Raw genomic sequence first — 21,118 nt, forward strand, 5'->3', positions numbered from 1 at the left:
GAATGAAACGATGGCTTTGAGCCACAGTCAGAATGGCGGATGAGAGGGTGGGACCAGGATTTAGAGTTTGGGGGACCAACCAGGTCAAAGTAATGCAAACACCACTGCTGGCTCCCTAAACATACATTAAATTGGTTACTGGTGGACTGTTTTGCTGCTGGAGGCAGACATTGTAGTTAAAATGCTCTTTTGATTTAGACTGATGTCGGCTGTATACATAAGGGGCTTCCTCTGCAGTGTCCTTTCACCAGAGAAGTTGCTCACTGAGAGCGACAGATACTACCAGCTGCGTCCGAACATTCACCATTGCCATTGTCCATTCTCTATTGTCTAATTTCCTTCACTGTTCTTCATTATCCATTGTCCACTCTTTTTTTATTGCCAATTATCCATTGTCCATTCGCCATTATCTATTATCTATTTCCCCTTATTTTTTCTCTGTCTATTGTCCATTTTTTATTCTCATTCTCCATTGTCTATTTGCCATTATCTATTATCTATTTTCCATTATTTTTTTCTCTATTGTCTATTGTCCATTTTATATTCTCACTCTCCATTGTCCATTTGCCATTATCTATTATCTATTTTCCATTATTTTTTCTGTTGTCTATCCTCCATTGTATATTATCATTCTCCATTTTCCATTTCTTATTGTCCAATCTCCAAAGCCCATTCTCTATTCTCCATTGTGTATTTTGGTTCACTGTTGATCATTTTCCACTCTTCATTCTCCAGTGACCATTTTCCATTACCCATTGTATTTTCCCATTGTATATCCTCATTCGTCATTCTCTGTTTCCGATTGGCTGTTTTCTGTCTCCATTTTTCATTTTCATTCACTAATCTCCATTGTCCTGACTTTGTTTTGCATTGTCTATTCTCCATTGTCCATTTTCTGATCTCCAATGTTTATTTAACATTGGATATTCCCATTCTCTGTTTTCCATTGTCCATTCTACAATGTTCTTTGTCCATTCTCTATTCTCTATTGTCTATTTTCATTCACTATTCTCCATTGTGCATTCTTCATTTAGCTTTGTAGGGGTGGGTGAAATATTCGGATGTACGTTGTTACAATGCATGCTTTTACCACGCATGCTGTACAACGCAAGTTTTAAAACACATTCCATTACAACGCATTACACTGGGGGGTGCTGGATAGTGAATAGTTTAATTTACTATTCCAACACCAGTCCCCGTGGACACTAGGGAAGGTGTTGGATAGTAAATTAAAACTATTCCCTATCCTAGAGCGCCCCCAGTGTAATGCGTTGTAATGGTTTTCGTTTTAAAGTCTGCGTTGTAATAGCACTGCGTGCTAACAGTTGCGTTATAAAGGTTGTTCCCCGAAATATTCTGTTATGCCAACGGAGTTGTTGGAATTTCGCCCACTCCGTTTTACTCTTTAAAGCAGAGTACAAGCCAAATTCAGCCAATTGCTGAGTGGTGGAATTTTTCGCCTGCGAAGCTCCAAAATATGTGAGCTGGTGAGCGAGAGTGAGATTTGCCATCCCCATAGGTACATTGTTTAATGCAAGCCGTCACCGGCGTTGACAAGCGGTCACGGTCAGAGGCCTGCCATTCAAGTAGATTTGCTGCTTCTCACATAGGTTTTCTACTCGAGCGGCAGCACAATCAACTCAATAGGCAGCGTGCTCTTGCACAACGTATGGTGCCACCTGTGCTGACTTTCAGCACCGCTCGCACTACCAGCACTAAATTTCTTCAGGAGCAGTGTGAGCTCAATATTTTCCACCCATTGGTAGAATTCAACAGAATCTTGCTGGGTTTTTCTGTACCTGTGTAGAATTCTGTGGAGGGAAACTTTGTGAGTTCTACCCACCTCTACTCCTTTGCCGATTCCCCATTGTTCTTTTTCAATTATCATTGGATTATTTTCTAGTCTTTGTTCTCAATTGTATGTTCTCCATTCTCAATTTTTCATTGTCCAATCTCCAATGTCCATTTTCCATTGTCCAGTTTTGTGAACTATTATCCATTGCCCATTCGTCATGGCTTATTCTCCATTGCCCATTTTCTATTATCCACTGTCTATTTTCCTTTCTTAGTTCTCGTTTGTCTATTCTTCATTGTGTAGTCCCATTCTCCTCTTTGTATTTTCCATTGCCCATTCTCCACTTTCCATTGCCCATTCCCTCTTCTCATTCTCTTCCAGAGGTTGAGATCTCTGGAGAAGGCTCCAGCGAGATCAGCACCACCCTTACAAAAGTGAGATTTCTGCACGCCGACCCATACTTCAAGAAAGGACTTCCTTTACATGGACAGGTTTGTATCTCAGGTGTACCCATCCTGGACTAAATGTTAAATTGCGTTAAACCCTTGATCATGGGTTGAAGAAGGATGGTTTTACAGTTTTTGTAGTTAGATATCTGCTATAAATATATTCTTTATTTATACTTGCTTTTTCCTCATTTAAGATATATGCACCACAATGTGAACACATGTATAACTCATTAGATGCACCAGTGGATCCCTGTTTTGAGTAGAAAGCAAAATACATGGTGTACAATATTCACAAAGATTGGTAAACAAAAAGTTGGACTTTTTGACTTTGGGCCTTTGGTTGAAATGGTACCAGCGTATTAGTTCTTAATATTGGGATACCATGATTATTTTCAAAATATTGATGATCGAAATATGAAGAAAGTAAGTATATACATATAAGGATATATTTACTATACTTTACTCCACAACCATATATCTACACCTCTACATCTGTTTATTCCAGTAATACCTAGATGTGCAATAAACATAGAGGTAAAGTTCAGAATAGTAAATGTAACCTCAACTATATATACTTAACTTGGCGACATTTCGGTCATCAGTATTTTGTCAGTGGTGATGTGGATGGTGTGCCGGCTAGTTAGATATCTTCTGCCACTGCAGGACCATAAGTCTCTTCTGTCTCTGCCATCATGTGTTACAGATGAAAACTGTAAATGTAATTAGTTCATGTATAGATCTTTCCTGTTCCTTTGGTACAGGATGCAGTAGGGACAGGCTTGACTGTCCAGGACTCCCTTCTGTCTATTCTGCACTTTACGCAGCCACTGTTGTAGTTGATCAACTTCTGACTATACAACACTCTTAACACTTTCTGGGGTAGTGCACTTATGCCACTCTTACCCCAGGAGTGTTGACGTACAAGAAAAGGGACAGGGACATGAGGTCCCTTTAGTTTCAATGTCACACTTGTAAGGAATCGTACAATATGATACATGACTAATTTAATTTGGTTTGACATACAATGGAGCGACGCCCTAAACATTGAATCTCTTCCTTCTGCACTATTTCGTTAAAGAAGAAGATACATAATAAACTATCAGTCAATGTTCCAGAACACATTTAATGGGATAGATAAACACTCAATGAAGCGTATAGGATACGTGGTTCTCACATGTGGTTAGAATTTCTTTCTTACATTATGAGCAACTTCTGCCATCATGTGCGTCTCTCCATTAGTCTGTGTCTGTTAGACAGTGTGATGGTGACAGACCTCATGAGTCGTAAGATATGTCTGTCTTTCCATTTGTCTATCCCTTTCAGACGAGACACTGATGGTGACAGAGATCAGCAACCTTATTTTATGTCTGTCTTTTCCTTATTTTGTCTCCTTTCCAGACCGTGTTTGAGATAGACCTAATGGATCCTAGTTGCATCTTTTTCTCCTTCAGTCTTTCTCTTTCTGACAATGTAGCAGAGATAGACCTTGAGTTATGTCCTTCTTTTCATTACTTTTTGTCCGATTTAGAGTTTGGTTGATGGGACCATTTCACAAAAATGCAGGATATCCTGTCTGCCTTTTTACAAGTGCATTAGGATGTAATGCACTTATAATAAGGCGGAAGGGATATCTGCCACATTTGTGTTGGCTTACACGTCTAGCAAACTCTAATCAGGCAATTTGTCTCTTTTGCGCATTGAGTTAGGGGATAGACCTGATGGATCTTGAGTTATTTCAGTATTTTTATTACGCTGTCTCTTTTACAATATCTGATGGGACAAAACTGATGGATCTTGAGTTGCGCCTGTCTCTATTAATATGATTTTTGGAGATAGTATTTTAGTGAAAGATATGGTCAACCTTGATTTATAGGTGTCTCTCATTTAGTTTGTCTCTGTTAGAGTGCCATGGGGGTATTGGTTATGTTATGTTTCACTACATTACTCTGTCTCTATTACATAATATGATTGGAACATTCTCAGTCTACCTTGTGTTGCATCTGGTCTCCATTAGTCTGTGTTTCTTTGACAGTGCGATGGTGACAGTTCTGGTTAACTTTGAGGTACCCTTGTCTCTCCATCAGTCTGCTCTTTAGACACTGTAGTGAGGAGACATCTGATGGACCTCGAGTGATCTGTGTCTTGATTAGTCTGTCTCTTTAGAGAGTGTAAAGGGGTAGAGTTGATGGGCCTTGATTCATGTCTGTCATTCGATTCCTCTGTCCATGTGACCCAATGTAATATGGATGGACCTAATGAACCTCTCTCCATTAACATGTTGAAACGTTAGGTTAGAACATCTTAAAAACAGACACTCCAGAATTTGAGGAACCCTCGTGTCTCTGTAAAACTGTTACTAAACACCAAAAGATGGGTACCCTAACTTTACTCATTATTCAGCCGATGAGTCTCAAGTGTTTCCACATTACTAATGTCAGGAAGGTCTAATTATCATCATGATACCTAATAGGGGTGTCAGAAAATGAGTTTGTGATGCAACTTTATTAATGGCACATCATAAGTACATGTTACCACAGCAGGAGATGATGATTCTAAACCCGCCTCTAATCAGCCAATAATGACTCCTCTTGTAGCTGCTGGAAGTCACCACGATCAACATTTCATTGCTGTTCTCTTTTCACAGATCCTGTTGGAGGACTCTACTGGGGCCCCATTGGCCAACGAGACAGTGACCCTTTCTGTAGGCCAAGGAGACACTAAGATCAACTACACAACCGACCAGGAGGGCAAAGCGTGCTTTTCTGTTGACACCTCATCTCATAACACCATGTCCCTCTCGATACGGGTAAGCGAGCTCTGAGAATTAGAAAAGGAGCAAAATCTAACCAATCAAGTAAAATCATCCTAGTAAAAAAAGCTCAGTGGATGCATACTTAAACTGCTCAAACCTTAAATGATGGGGAAGCTCTCAGGAACCAGGAAACACTGGTGTTCTCCTGACACAGTTTTAATAAATTGCAATTACTGAAGTATGCATCATTCATATACATACATAGGCACCAACTGCATCTCCAAAAACAAAATTTCAGCTGGCCCAATATAAATATTAGTTAGTTGTCCATTGGTGGGTTTTAATTCCTTTTTTGAATTTTCTAAGTCCTAAGTATAGAGAACATTGACCTATTTATGTCTTTGAAAAGGGTTATTGCCACCACACCTAGAATGTAATACATTTGCACTATCCTCCGTGAAACATGCAGAGCACCTCTCTGATGACTTACCAGACAGGAAAGTTTGGTAACATCAATTTGTTTTATGGACAAGGCAGGAAGTATTTTTTTCAAACTTTTATGTAAGATTGGTCAATGACATAAAGATGGACTGACACTTTTTCTTCTTCCAGTCACTTTTCAGACCACCTAATTGTTGGGATAATTGTCCAACAGAATTTCAGAACTGTTTATGAGGCACTTTTTGGTGTGATGTTGGTCCTGTAAGTGCATGAGCCGGGATGTAGGTAGGAGTTGTGTGTGTTCAACTCTCACTCAATTAATTTAATTGTTTGATACTGTTCTGGCATGAGCAGGGCTCATTTTCTCAAGCTGCTGTTTTATAAAGAGGCAGCCACTTCTAAGGGCCAGCACCTTCTTGCCTAGCCAATGTTCATGGTTCAGGTAGATATGGAATCTCAGGAGATTAATAGGAGTTTGGTCTTTGCCAGAAGTTCTTCCACCTCCCATGGGTCCCTGTTCCTAATCCTCTGCAAGTAGTTCTGGTGGACTAAGAGAGCCTCTTTCACGAAGTAGGTTTTTAGACTTTTCTTGAAAGATCTTAAGCTTGAGTGGTTCTTTGAGAGAGTTCAGTAGTTGTACTGCAATTGTTCTTATCAATCTTCCTTAAGGCTTTTTGTGACTACATTTGGATTGTGAAATAGGATTGCCTTACCAAATCTCACATTATGGGTTGGCATTTAGGAAGTAAATACACCCTACAAGTATTTCAGGACTCCACCATCCAGCGTCTTGGAGGTGGTTCAAAGTAACCTGAATGTCTGCGCCACTGGGAAGTAGTGTTGGTCTTTGAGAGATGATGTAATGTGCTGCCTGATTTTTGTTATTCTTGGTGATATTTTTTATCAAAATATAGATTTGTGTCCAACAACAGCACCATTTTTTTATCTTAGAAAATATTGCTCTTTTGGTAAGTGTATAAATAGCTAAAACACAATTTCTAGATATATTCATTGTATGATTCATGGTAGGTTTAGCCTTAGCAATTAAAGGTCCTTAGATTTTCTGAACTGCAATCAGGTGCACTTTGAGGTTTATACCAGGTCTTTAGATTTTCCAAAGTGCAATCAGTGGCACTTTGAGGTTTTATCAGTGGGAAATCATGAAAATATTCTGCATTACATGGCAGGCAATCCTTTGTCATATTACCAATGTAACAAAATGCCCCACTGCGGAATTTCATCTTTAAAGTGTCAAGTGCATGTACAATTACTACAACGTTTGGAAACACTGCCCTTGGATGAAATAAGTGGTGTGTGTGAGTTTTATGCAAAATTAACAGTTTGCCAAAATGCACATTTCCAACCCATTGTCAATACCACCAGCAGGTTCATGTCCAAACCTAGCTAGGAGAACAGCTACAATATCACGCCCATTTTTTGTGGCTCCACCAGAAAACCATCATGTCAAAATATAACTTACAGGTCATGCTAGATACTGCATCTAGGAAGAGGATGTAGAAGAGAGCAGCCTCTAGAGATAGAGTTAGATTTGAAACCATGGTCTACATATGAGGAAAAAAGTAAAGATATGGATTAGAACCAAGGGTAAATTTTGAACAGGGTAAGATGACGATCATCACTATGGAAATATTACCTTACTGGAGATGTCACGTGGAAAGACATCTTCCATTTCTTGCTAATAAAATAAATTCACATCAAGGAAACATTGATACCTTCAATCATTGCTACCTGTATCTACCATCAGTGTAAATCTATCATCTAATAATATATTAGATTCAAGTTGTATTCAAGCCTTCTAGGTCTTCTTTCTGAGACTACAGCCAGATATGTGCTAGTCCTCATCAACATGAGTCCTCAACACTGCTGTTGCTCAATGGAAAGTGACCTTTTATATCCCCCTATAGAATCTGTGATATCCAAAAGAGATGCATCTCCTGCCCCTACCCATTTCTCTTTTGAGTTTGCATTAATGTTTGGGGATTATTAGGCAGTGGTTTAACCATGATAGTGTGCCTTGTTTGTTATACCCCTTTCTACCTGATCCAATACTTTATCCTTTTACTGTTAATTATGTTCTTTTATGTTAAGGCTGTTCTGTAGCTGCCATTACAATTATCCAAGGAGCTCTTCAGAGGATGACTCTTGATATTAATGGAATTCTCTCAGCTTAAGGCATGCAGCTGAATACATATGGTATTGTTTGTACAAAGAGAATAATGAAATAGATATTAGAACATTGGAACGTTGGGAGCTCCATTGAAAACCATGGAGTGCTCTGGGCTTATAATGGCTGGTATAAGCCTGGAGCTCCAACATTCCAATGCTTTTTTGTTCACAGCTCCGGCTGTCAACAAAGGCTTCAAGGAGCCTGAAGGGATTCCAATTGCCTCACGCTCCCATAAGGCTTTGTTCTTTTTTTTTTTTGTTTGAACATTCTACCCTCTAGTGGCAGAATGTTCTAATAGCCTTATAGCCCTTCGTAGCTGGACTATACTTTAACGCTGGAGAGGGCCTTTAATAGCTGGTATAGCCCTCTACAGTGGGCCATAAGGCTATATTGAATACCCATTGCTTCCTACATTTTGTAAAATGATTTTATAAAGCTCAGCTTGTTGTCATTTGTATCAGCCGCAAATTGCCCATTGGTTTCCCAAATTTAATGTAGAGGTTGTGAATACTCCTGTTAATACTACCAATTTCACAAAGAACCCATCAGTGCAGCTCTACGTAGTTGTACACCTTTAACACTGTTAATCCTTTTTTGGTTTCAATGTCAGGTTTCTTACAAGGACACAACATACTGTGGCGATTCAAGATGGATGTACCCTTCTCACAATGGCGACACTCACAGGGCAAAGTACTTTTATTCTAAGAGCAACAGCTACGTGGAGATTCAACCCATCTATGACACTTTGGAGCCCGGCCACACACAAGACATCACCGTGCACTATATCCTGTCCTCTGAGGGCCTGGGAGATAGCAAGGAGGTTGACTTTCATTACTTGGTAAGTACACTTCAATGGGTTTGAGAATCTATTGAACAATGGAGTGACATCTCATTAGTTGGTGTACCTAACAAAAGACAATACTTTTTACAGAGTATCATAAAAGACTGCTGAACAAATGTGCATACTTTGTGTGTAAGGAAGTGTCAGAAATCATTCAAGTGTGTCACAGATTAGTGAATATATGGGAAACTTCAAAGTAAAGCACACAATTATTATTTTTAAAATTTCAGTTTATAAAAAAAAATCAAAACCTCATGAGTAACTAGTCTTTGTAAATTCACATCAAATTACACTGGGAATTAGGACTGCCTCTAAAAAATATTTTTCTTCAAAATATTTTAAATTATTTGCTCCCTCTTAGGAATCACATTGAATCACTCAGCAGTGATATTCATAAAACTTCTTCACCCTTAAACTGTTTTTTGTTGGAGGATAGATCAATCTTTACCTAAGCTATACAATCTCCCAATCCAGAGTTTAATATTTTATTAATAGGATTTCAAATTCATGTGATTAGCCTAATTATGGGCTACAATTCATACAAGCCATTTAAACTGGGCATTCAAAAATTCACATCTCTTCATGACCAAAAGTCAAATTGAAGCTGCAGGTAATGATCCAAGAGGTTAAAGGATCCCACAAGAGTGAGTAAGAGTTGTCTATCCACTGTGGGTATCAAGACAAGTGTCTTTCACTAAAGGTGTGTGACACATGGACCCTCAATTGCTTAGTGCAGTGAAGCATCGCTTCACCTTTTCCACCTGTATGAAGATACAATGTTCAAGACTGCTGTCTTTGCCACCTACATATTTCTACCTATCTCTGGGATGAAGGGGTTCTTGGTTGTTGGGTCCAACTAATGCTAATGGAAAGATTGGCAGGTATATTCTTGAGCTTTTGGATTATCAATATATATGGGTTATCAGGAATATAAATCGGTTAATCAATTAGCATTTGTATTGTCACTCTAACGGTATCTGGGTGCTGTGGATGAGATGTTTTCGACTAAGAGCCAGGTCTTTCGTTTTTGGTATCCTGGTGTGTGCCAAGGCCACTGGGTGGTGGGAGGAGGAAAGCAGAACGGGGAGGGAAATGGTGGGAAGAGGGAAGGAATTAGCAGAAAGAGGCAAAATAAAGGTCTGAAACGAACAGAAAGAGGCAGGTTAGAGGTCAGAAACAAGCAAAACAAGGCAAAAGAAAGGTCTGAAGTGAGCAGCAACAATGGTAGAAAATAGGCGGAAAATGGGCAAAAAAGAAGGTAGAAAACAAGCAAAAAATCATAGGAGACACAAACCGTAGGCAGCAGAGAGCAGCGGACTGCGGTCAAGCTGGACAAGAGAACAGTCGCAGTAGGGTTGAAAAGGCCAATCAGGTTGTGATGGAAATGTTATAGTTGACCAGCAAGTGAGCTACCCCAATGAACACTTTGCTTGAAAGGAATCAGTATTTCTTATTCACAAGAAAAGAGAAAATCTGTAATGTGCCTATTGGGGTATGACATCCACTTAGATGATATGATGATGTACCCAAGTGTGAGACTAAGGCCCTTTCTCTTTTCCTTGAGATTCTGAGGATTAAGCAGACTATAAAGAATGTTGTGATGCCGAAGAATTGTCAAGTATGGAATAAGGGCAAGCATGTTTACTGTATCTTGAGAATGGATACATGGTAGGTTGTATTGTGTTGGCCAGTTTCTCATGACTCTGTATTCTAATTTTGATTCAACCTATCTCCTGTGTTTGTAAACATGTGAAGTGTACTCATGTTGCATATGAAGCTAGTGTGCATTCAATGTGTGTATATGGTGCCTATCTAATAATTTTTGGATTACTTTAGAGTATTGTGTTTTTATCTAGGAGCCGAAATCTATATTTCTATTTTATGCCCTTGTTCGGTTATAATCAATAATATCCCTATAACGGCATAGTAATCATATCCATATTCAGTCGTAGCACATGCTGTCACATTCAGCAAGGCTACTTCCCCGGACCCCTAGAAAGCACAACGAGTTCTCTAAAGAAACCAAACCTCCAGCAACCTGGGAAATCCCCCTTGCTTTTGTTTTGATTTCGTCCTAGAACTCCTGTAAAGCACTGTAAGAACAGCCAGCTCTTAGTGACATCTTTATTGACGTCTTATGTCCAACCTTACGTCAAACCCGGCACCTTTCAGGTATAAATATACCAACGTTGCCTTAAGCAAAGACACGGTGGTGGTTTTGGAGCAGAGCAGCTATCTACTTGCCAGAGAGCCCAGCTGATGCGAGAGCCCACGGACGCTGCCCCTCCCTTTTGACGCACTGAGAGAGACGCTGTCTTTTCTCCTGCCGAGAAATCCAGCTCCGGTGTTTCCAGATACCTTTGCGGGTTACTGGGATATCGAGTCCTGAGAGAGAGATACAAGACCTCCTGCCTTTTATTATCCAGGTACGGAGCTGACTAAATCCTTAAAGAGAATTCTTGAGTCAGATTCTTGGCAAAACAAACTTAACTTAAATTGCTACTTACTTACTCCTTCCCACGTATTAGGCTTAGGTCAGGTACACCGGGGTAGGCGTATTTAGAAGCACCAGTTGAGTACGTTAGTCAATGTATATGTGTATGTATATATTTTATCTATTTTAAAGTATCATATGGCTAAGAAACCATATCCATGCTTTTACAGTATTTTATAATCCTCCTTTTACTGTACGCACTTTACTTTACTATGAGTATTGCAATTGTGGCAATTCATTTCTCTTGCATGAGGAAGAAGACTGCTCAATAAATAACACCTTTTATTGAAAACGCCTGTCTCTTTTCTCTGCAATCTGGTGAAACTAAGTACGAACGTTTGACTGAGTGAAATCGCTGTCTATTGTTTTCACACGACTCTAGAGATACACTCTTATTCTGAGGGAGCAAAGTTGTCATGTTGTATGGTTGTCAGAAGCTAATCCCTTCTTGTCTATCCAGGGAGGTTAAACTCCTCCTCGTTTATTCGAGAAAGTTTCTAGTGACCTCTGAGCTAGCTGGCAAACCTTAAGTCTAATCTAGTCAGTAGAGACCTAGTCGACCTTAGTCCTACGTCTACACTGCTGAATATATTATTCCAATGCGCAGAGCCTATTGGGAATATAGGAACTACACTACATGGCGCCCAACGTTTGGTAAGGCGATAAATCTAACGCAAGACGTTAGAGTAACTGAGTCGTGCTTTTTCACACAGACCCTTTTCCCCGTAAATACTCCAAAAGACGTCTGGAGTGGGTAAAAGGTTAAAATCCACCGGAACTTAGTAGGAAGAGATTCCTATGTATAGTTTCAGGTTTAGTCAACGTTGAAGGATACAGTGTTCCAAAAATATTGTGCACCTAATCTTGGTTTCCTTGAAACTTGATCTGCAACAAAAGCTTTCTGCCAGTAAAATGTCAGAAAGTGACGACGAAAGGGAGGCAGCTAGAATAGCAGCTCAACTCCTAGCGGATGACACAAGTCTCTACAGAATGACCCGAATGTTATACTCATTCCGGTCAACATAAGAAGAACTAGAACTCTTAAACTTATAGAAAATTGACTAACATCGAGAGGTGGTACAGTCTTATTCGTAATTGAGGCCCATGAATATCGGCAGACAGAGGTGTTCTATTCATGGATAAACTTTCCAGCAGCTAAGGCTGTCACACACGACTTCCACTATTACAAAATAGAGGAACCTCCGGATGAATACACTCGTTTCGAGGAGGTTGAAATCCCATTAAAATACCAAGAGCACCTGCTCTGGTTTAAAGGCGCCCTAAAACATAATAATCACATCACCAGGCTCGGTCCACTAGGTAGACCAGGAGCAGCGTGGCCGGTTCTAGCCAGCTACACACCACATCCAGACATTGAAAAAATGTTAGTACCGGAACTTTTAGCACAGCTAAAACAACTCATTAAAATACATAGACAATTAGTCCAATATGTAATGCGGACTTCAACAGTCCAACCAGCTATTAACATTCCACAGCTGACCCCTCATCAGGGGAACACAAACAAAATTACACCACAGAACATACAATCATGTCTTGGTAAAGTACCCGCAAAACGGGAACAAATTCCATTCTGGTTAGCACAAAAAATTACTCAAATAGAAGCAGTATTTCCGGATACTACCCCTACTGAGAAACACAGAGTTCTGACAATCTGTCTTCCAATGGGGATCGCACCACATGTGGAGGACTGTGACACTTGGGGCACAGTCTTTGCTTCAATTTACACAAAAACACATGTTGTTCCGTCTATGGCGATAATACCAGATGTGCTGAGACAGATTCAAAATGAATACGGTCCAGAACCTGCTTTAACTCTGGGTATGAAATTACTGAAAGACTTCAAGCAGGTCTCGGCTATATTATTAGCCAAAAGAAAAGGAGAAGCAGCATCTGTGGCGATCCGCCAGAAATTGAAAGAAACAGATATAGCAGACCAACCAATTGAACTTGCCAGAACCATAGAAAAATCCTATGAAGAACTAGGAAGAGATAGTTTGGGTGGGAAACCAGTGAAACCCCAACTAACTGAAAATCCTGAAAAGATATTTATTAAAAATAATCTAAACACTCCAACAAAGAGCTGGGATGGAAATAAACAATCCACTCCCAAAGAAAAAAGATTCCAGTCCAGAGGAAGGTCTCCTCGGCAGAGAGAAAGATCTCCGGACCAAGGACACAAGTCTCCCCAGAGGGAGCCCTCTGAGAAAAGATACAACCTTAGAAATAGGGATAATCTAAAGAAACCTGATAGATATCAAAATATTGATACACGTCCCTCTCGATCTTTTCAGACTTCCTTGCTGAAATCGGAAAGAGGACGGTCAGAACACAGGGAAGAGCACGTCAAGTCCAAAGACAAGGAACCTGCTCATCAAAATAAAAAATTAAAATGCCAAAAAAGAGGGTAGCCAGTATTAAAATAATCAAACATGCAGAGGATACTGAGGACACAGCTGAAAAACGGAGAGTGGCCTCAGACAATGCTAGACAGCGCAGCAGAAGTGACAATAGCTCACAAGATCCTGATGAATCATCTGGAGACAGTGGACACGAATTAATACATTCAGGTGGAAACTGCAGATACCAGAGTTAGCAAACCTCATAAAATATACAAGATAACATTACATATAGAGGGAGATAAGACTAGGAAAGTAAGGGGTCTATTTTGGGATAACCTTTCCAAAGGCTATGACATCCTTTTAGCTAAAAAAGATTGGCCACCAGAGTTTGTCAGGGAGTGCCCTCATGGCGAAGAAATGATTATGCCTGCCTTCTCTAATCATATTCCAATTCATAAAAAATATACATATGCAAGAAAATGGGCAGTAGCCCAAGCTCCTGCAATATATAAAAACCATGTAGGATGGGTTGAGGACTCTCCTCCTCACAAAATCCAGTTAAAATGTCAACCGACTGCACAAAGACAGTACCCAATTAAGCAAGAATCTAAAAAACAAGTCCGCGAGATCTTAGATCAACTTGAATACCAGGGGGTGATTGAAACATGCACCTCACAAATGAACCATCCTTTGTTTCCTGTCTCCAAGCCAGACGATTCATATTGTCTAGTCTTGGACTACAGACACCTTAACTCATGTTGCAAGACATTTGCAGTACAAACCTCACACAGTGCAGCACTAATGAATAACATCGTGCGCAAAAAATACAAAACAACATTAGACCTCTCTAATGGATTCTTTTGTCAAAATATTACAACGGAAAGCAGGTATTTGACCGCTTTCTCAATAATGGGGTTGCAGGAAATTTCTGTCGACTCCCACAGGGATTCAAGAATAGCCCAGGATTATTCTCAGCAAGGGTAACAGAGTTACTACAAATATATGATGTTGAAGCATTATCATACGTCGATGACCTCTATCTGACAGATCATGACTTGGATACTCACTTAAAAAGAGTAAACACCATAATACTTGGGTTTGCTGCAGAGGGTTACAAATTCAACTTTAAAAAGTCACGAATTGCCCATCTAACAGTCCTGTTTTTAGGATATGAATTATCAAGTGAAGGCAAAAGCCTAGCAGACAATTTCTTAGAGAAATGCGTTGTACTCCAAGCACCAAAAACGCTGAAGAACTTACAATCAATACTAGGTTTCCTGAATTTCGGAAGAACATACATTCTAAATTATGCAGAGAGGGTTAAACCTCTCTATGAATTAATAAAACCTGATTTTAAACCAATCAATTGGACTCAAAAACACACAAATTTTGAGATCATTGCAAACAGACATGTTGGCTAAAACAAAATTGCAAACTCGCGATAATACACGCAACTTGTATTCCGAGTCATCCCAGGAAGATGCGGATTCACGTACCTGACCTCTAGAGGATGAGGTGTGGCGCCGCGGGGATGAGGTGTGGCGCCGCGGCCAGGGCGACTGACGCTGGAATCTGGGAACCACGGTTCGATCCCCGGCTCCGGCAGCAGGTTAGCCCAGCACCATGTGACTCTGGGCAATAGCTCGCTTAATCTTCCCACCGGCCCCCAGCGCCTAGAGACCCTTACGGGTGATTGTGCGCTTTACAAAAAATGTGTACTTTAATGAGGGAGAAAAGGTACCAATCGCATACAAATCACATTTGTACACAGAAGCTGAAAAAACATTCAGTCTTACAGAAAACATTGTAAATGCGGTTCAAACAGCTGTAGCAAAAGAAAGAGCCCAAGGCAGACAGATAACTGTTTTAACAGCAGAATCAGCCTTTGAGGCATTAACAAGCCCACGCAATTTAACTACCATGGCATTAGATCCAAAATGGATACAATTGGAAAATTCTCTTGCTACAGAAATACTATTTTGACCCAGAAATGAGAACTGAAAGATCTAACATATGAAAAAGAATATCCTCTGCCAATCGAAATTCTACCTCTCGAACAGTATACATGTGTAATCTACATGGACAGATTTGCACAACATTACGATGTAGAGAAAAAAATCCTACAACGCTGCGTGCACGATTGTTAAAGGTCGCTGGCGCTGTGGTAAATTCAGACCAAAAATCACAAAAACTGAATCACTGAGAAACTGTTCGGCTCAGCGAGCTGAAATCAGATCTTTAAAGATGGCGCTTGAAAATGCCGATCGTGAATTCCTGACACTAATAGTGTGCGATTCGCATTCCTGCGTCAAATCCTACAATAATGATTTGCAGAACTGGGTTCAAAACGGTTACAAAGATGACACATGCCACAATCAAGCATAAAACGCTTTGGGAACAAGTAGTTCTTTTACAGAAAGAACTACAAAAGACTCACGTGGTACATACACGGAGTCATCCGCGTGATGGCGTTCACGTTGCAGGGAATTCATTGGCTGACACAGCCACAGCGGAAGCAACTAAACAGGCTTCCGTAGCCACAAAAAAGCGTTCAGAAAAATACATAGACGGGGAAACCATGCTGGCGGTAAAAAGGCGACTGTGCAGCACTACCCGTGAACTATCCACTCAATTATACATACATAATCGATGCAAACTCCGTTGGTTGATCTGGCCCACAGACACAAATAACTGTCAAGATAGATTCCTAAACAAAATACAGGGGTTCAAATTGACCAGGCCAGACCCTAGATACTCCCAGAGACAACATCCAGGGATAGTTACAACATACAGTGTAGGGAAACTCTGCCTCGAATGGCTACAGAAATCCACACTGGCAGAAATTAAGCAACACTTGACTTTACTTAAAGACGGTGCTGACTTGCGTGATTTCGTAATGGGACCACGCAAACAGGGTCAAAAACGTTTCATAGCGGCCGGTATATACGCAGCTTACAACGAAGCTTGGAAAGAAACGCAAATTGAAACAGCAGAAAAAATACGGGCAGTTGACCGTATTAATTTTGAAAAATCACTTTCTGTTGTGGACAATTGGTTCATGACTCTGTCCTTCAGAATAGGATGTATGACGTTACGACGCATACTTTTACAACGCCTACCTTTACAACGCAATTTTTACAACGCAGGATCCATTACAACAAACTACCATTACAACGCATGTTTTTACATCGCAGATGCCTTTACAACGCAGGATCCATTACAACGTAAGTATTGGTAAGTATATAATATTTTTTTTATGTAATTAATTAAAATTAATATAATTTAATTTAATTTTACTTTATTCTTTTTAAAAAAAATATAAATATTTTTTATTTAATAATTTAGGTGTTTTATAATAATGGGTGTAATAGTATGGTAAGTGCTGGATAGTGTAGGGGTAAAAATTACTATTCTAACTCCAGTGGGGTGAAATAGTAGGGTAAGTGCTGGATAGTGAAGGGGTAAAAATTACTATTCTAACTCCAGGGGGGTGAAATAGTAGGGTAAGTGCTGGATAGTGTAGGGGTAAAAATTACTATTCTAACTCCAGGAGGGTGAAATAGTAGGGTAAGTGCTGGATAGTGTAGGGGTAAAAATTACTATTCTAACTCCAGGGGGTGAAATAGTAGGGCAAGTGCTGGATAGTGTAGGGGTAAAAATATTAATTAATAATAGAATTATTTAAATTATTTTTTTAGATAAATAATATTTTATTTCTAAAAATATTTAATTAATTAATATTTATTTTTATAAAAGTAATTAAATAACATTTTTATTATTATATACTTACCAATACTTACGTTGTAGTGGCATGCGTTGTAAAGGCATCTGCGATGTAAGAACATGCGTTGTAATGGTAGTTCGTTGTAATGGATCCTGCGTTGTAATAGTTGCGTTGTAAAAGTAGTCCGTTGTAATAGTTGCGTTGTAACGGTTGTTTCCCCTCAGAATATTTTCACTGGACAGTATTGTATCTGCTATTGATATAATAGAGCAGGACTTACTAATGTTACAACACGGTCAGTCCCAATTACGTTCTATTGTACAGCTTGGCTGGACATTGCAAAATCTGCGTTCAGGCTACGTACCCAAATGACACAAATAACTGTCAAGATAGATTCCTAAACAAAATACAGGGGTTCAAATTGACCAGGCCAGACCCTAGATACTCCCAGAGACAACATCCAGGGATAGTTACAACATACAGTGTAGGGAAACTCTGCCTCGAATTGCTACAGAAATCCACACTGGCAGAAATTAAGCAACACTTGACTTTACTTAAAGACGGTGCTGACTTGCGTGATTTCGTAATGGGACCACGCAAACAGCGTCAAAAACGTTTCATAGCGGCCGGTATATACGCAGCTTACAACGAAGCTTGGAAAGAAACGCAAATTGAAACAGCAGAAAAAATACGGGCAGTTGACCGTATTAATTTTGAAAAATCACTTTCTGTTGTGGACAATTGGTTCATGACTCTGTCCTTCAGAATAGGATGTATGACGTTACGACGCATACTTTTACAACGCCTACCTTTACAACGCAATTTTTACAACGCAGGATCCATTACAACAAACTACCATTACAACGCATGTTTTTACATCGCAGATGCCTTTACAACGCAGGATCCATTACAACGTAAGTATTGGTAAGTATATAATATTTTTTTAATGTAATTAATTAAAATTAATATAATTTAATTTAATTTTACTTTATTCTTTTTAAAAAAAATATAAATATTTTTTATTTAATAATTTAGGTGTTTTATAATAATGGGTGTAATAGTATGGTAAGTGCTGGATAGTGTAGGGGTAAAAATTACTATTCTAACTCCAGTGGGGTGAAATAGTAGGGTAAGTGCTGGATAGTGAAGGGGTAAAAATTACTATTCTAACTCCAGGGGGGTGAAATAGTAGGGTAAGTGCTGGATAGTGTAGGGGTAAAAATTACTATTCTAACTCCAGGAGGGTGAAATAGTAGGGTAAGTGCTGGATAGTGTAGGGGTAAAAATTACTATTCTAACTCCAGGGGGTGAAATAGTAGGGCAAGTGCTGGATAGTGTAGGGGTAAAAATATTAATTAATAATAGAATTATTTAAATTATTTTTTTAGATAAATAATATTTTATTTCTAAAAATATTTAATTAATTAATATTTATTTTTATAAAAGTAATTAAATAACATTTTTATTATTATATACTTACCAATACTTACGTTGTAGTGGCATGCGTTGTAAAGGCATCTGCGATGTAAGAACATGCGTTGTAATGGTAGTTCGTTGTAATGGATCCTGCGTTGTAATAGTTGCGTTGTAAAAGTAGTCCGTTGTAATAGTTGCGTTGTAACAGTTGTTTCCCCTCAGAATATTTTCACTGGACAGTATTGTATCTGCTATTGATATAATAGAGCAGGACTTACTAATGTTACAACACGGTCAGTCCCAATTACGTTCTATTGTACAGCTTGGCTGGACATTGCAAAATCTGCGTTCAGGCTACGTACCCTGGTGTTTAATCAACACAACGTCATTATTCTCTATCTTTAACCTTACTGATACACAAATCAGTTTGGCACAAAAAGGAGCAGAGTATACAATTCTGAGCATTGAAAAACTTGAGAGCTTACCACTGACAATGTCAGAGAGACCTGTCATTGAATGGATAATACACGGGATAATAACAATTCCGATAACAACTTTCCAATTTAAATTCTGTCAAGAGTATATACCAGCAGGCCAGTATGAAAGGTTGGGTAAAGGGTACATTAAGTCATCATGGAAATTGCCTTACACACACACGTTAGTGAAAAGGAACAATGTATTTCTTAGTGGAAACAATTGTAAACGATCACTAAGCGGTATACTTATGTGTCCAGGTATTAACTTGCATGGGGCCTGTGAGGGGACTTCAAATAACCTTTCATGTCACCAGCATGGCACACCTGCAACACGAATAGAGCCATTCTTTAGACTGCTTTCTAACGGGAGCTATATTCTAATAGTGGACCACAGCTGTTGTGGCATGGTGCCAGGAAAAGCTTATCTTGTGAGCGTTAGTTCCATGGTCACTTGCTGTATGCAAGTATTGTATCCAAACAGCACTCCAGACACGGAGGCGAAAATTTGGCCTTTTTTGAATACCTCTTCTATTCGAATTGATACTTTAAGCAGAATGAAGTCTGTTCTTTTACAGACAACTGTGCCCTTGACGTCGTCAATAGAAATGTATGATCTGCAAGTTGCAAGGACAACGGCAGAGATACATACCCTTTTATCAACAAATTGCCCAGTGCATTTCGCAGAAATGCTAAGCCAAATCCTAAATATGTCTGATACCAGTGGTATCCCACATGTATTTAAGACAATTTTTTCGGGACTGTTAACACCCTTCGAAACAGTTCTGGGCATTTTTCCTAATTTTGTCCATTCTGTTTTTGGCGGCCTACCACTTCTGTTGGGACTCGTAGCAGGAATTTTATTTTTGATACTTCTGCTCCGTTATGGCAAGCCATGTCACAGACAAGACTCCAGCAACAATGGAAGAAACTATCCTAGCTATACGCTATCTGGACCGCATAACTAAAGTCCTTGCATTAGCCTGGCTAAGAGATCTGAATATGACCTGGTTTCTTTCATTCAGACCCATCTGGCAGAAATGCATCTTACCTGTGCTTCGATGTATGCTATGCGGAGAAGAATGCGTGTTGGACGTCTGTCTTACACAACCATCAGCAGTACCATTGGATACAGATACTTTGCTAAGTCCTGTAACGGCTCATGCATCATGTTGTCCCCAGCGGCTACCCATCCTGATGACGGCATTCGTTGAAACTTCGCCACTACGATTAGGTGGTAGTGAAGTACGAGATGAGAGCAAAATCACCCAGGTACGACCTTCTGTGAGCATTGCTGATCCTGACATCGACGATAGCAATTATGCTCAAGACTGCACAGTTGCGGTATTTTCGAACTTGGTTGAACTTTCACCTGAAGCCGTAGACAACTTTTTTGCGAGTGTCTGAAATGATGTTCTCCCCTGAACAAAAATAATAACTTTTAAGCAAACAAGCACACAGCGGTCCCTGAACTCTGAATTTGGCCTTCAGCTTTGATAAACAAAAGCTACTGAAAATATTTGGAACAATTTTTTTTTCCCTGAAAGCAAATTTTTTTTTTTTCTAAATTCCAAAATATTTACCTTTTTCTGGCACTTGTACTCTGCTTAAAGTAGAACTATTCTTAGAGAACAGAGCTTCTATTATTAGGAAATCTAGAGACCATATATTACCTCAGCCTCTAGCACATTTACAGCGACTGCATTTATATGTGATGGAATGGTCTCGACCTTCTTTTCTGTATTAAGAGCCATTTCATGTGTAAATTTCGCAAATCGTTCAGCTAATCATATATATGCATCTTTTTTAACTGAATGATTACACTGCTTGAAAAGCGTACAGCACCTATAATCGTTTTCATGTATTTCGCATACGCCATTTCAAAAGCAAAAAATGTATTTTGGGGTGGGTTGGAATACACATGCACCTTTAAATGTTTACTATTGCTTAGTTTTAGTAATGATGGACATTAGATCGTGGAGTGGGTATTGTGTTTTTATCTAGGAGCCGAAATCGATATTTCTATTTTATGCCCTTTTTCGGTTATAATCAATAAAATCCCTATAACGGCATAGTAATCATATCCATATTCAGTCGTAGCACATGCTGTCACATTAAGCAAGGCTACTTCCCCGGACCCCTAGAAAGCACACTGAGTTCTCTAAACAAACCAAACCTCCAGAAA

The 21,118-nt window shown here is 39.4% G+C and overlaps 1 protein-coding gene across 1 annotated transcript in view; it reads left to right on the forward strand.

Annotated features, from left to right (window-relative positions):
- LOC144767997 (alpha-2-macroglobulin-like) overlaps positions 1-21,118 on the forward strand; it is a 190,053-nt gene that overhangs the window by 80,183 nt on the left and 88,752 nt on the right. The window contains exons 10-12 of the mRNA XM_078651388.1: positions 2,177-2,286; positions 4,889-5,050; positions 8,236-8,463. Coding sequence (XP_078507514.1) covers positions 2,177-2,286; positions 4,889-5,050; positions 8,236-8,463 — 500 coding nt within the window. The remainder of the gene's footprint in view (positions 1-2,176; positions 2,287-4,888; positions 5,051-8,235; positions 8,464-21,118) is intronic.

This window comes from Lissotriton helveticus, chromosome 7 (genome assembly GCF_964261635.1).
Source record: "Lissotriton helveticus chromosome 7, aLisHel1.1, whole genome shotgun sequence".
Classification (NCBI taxonomy): domain Eukaryota; kingdom Metazoa; phylum Chordata; class Amphibia; order Caudata; family Salamandridae; genus Lissotriton; species Lissotriton helveticus.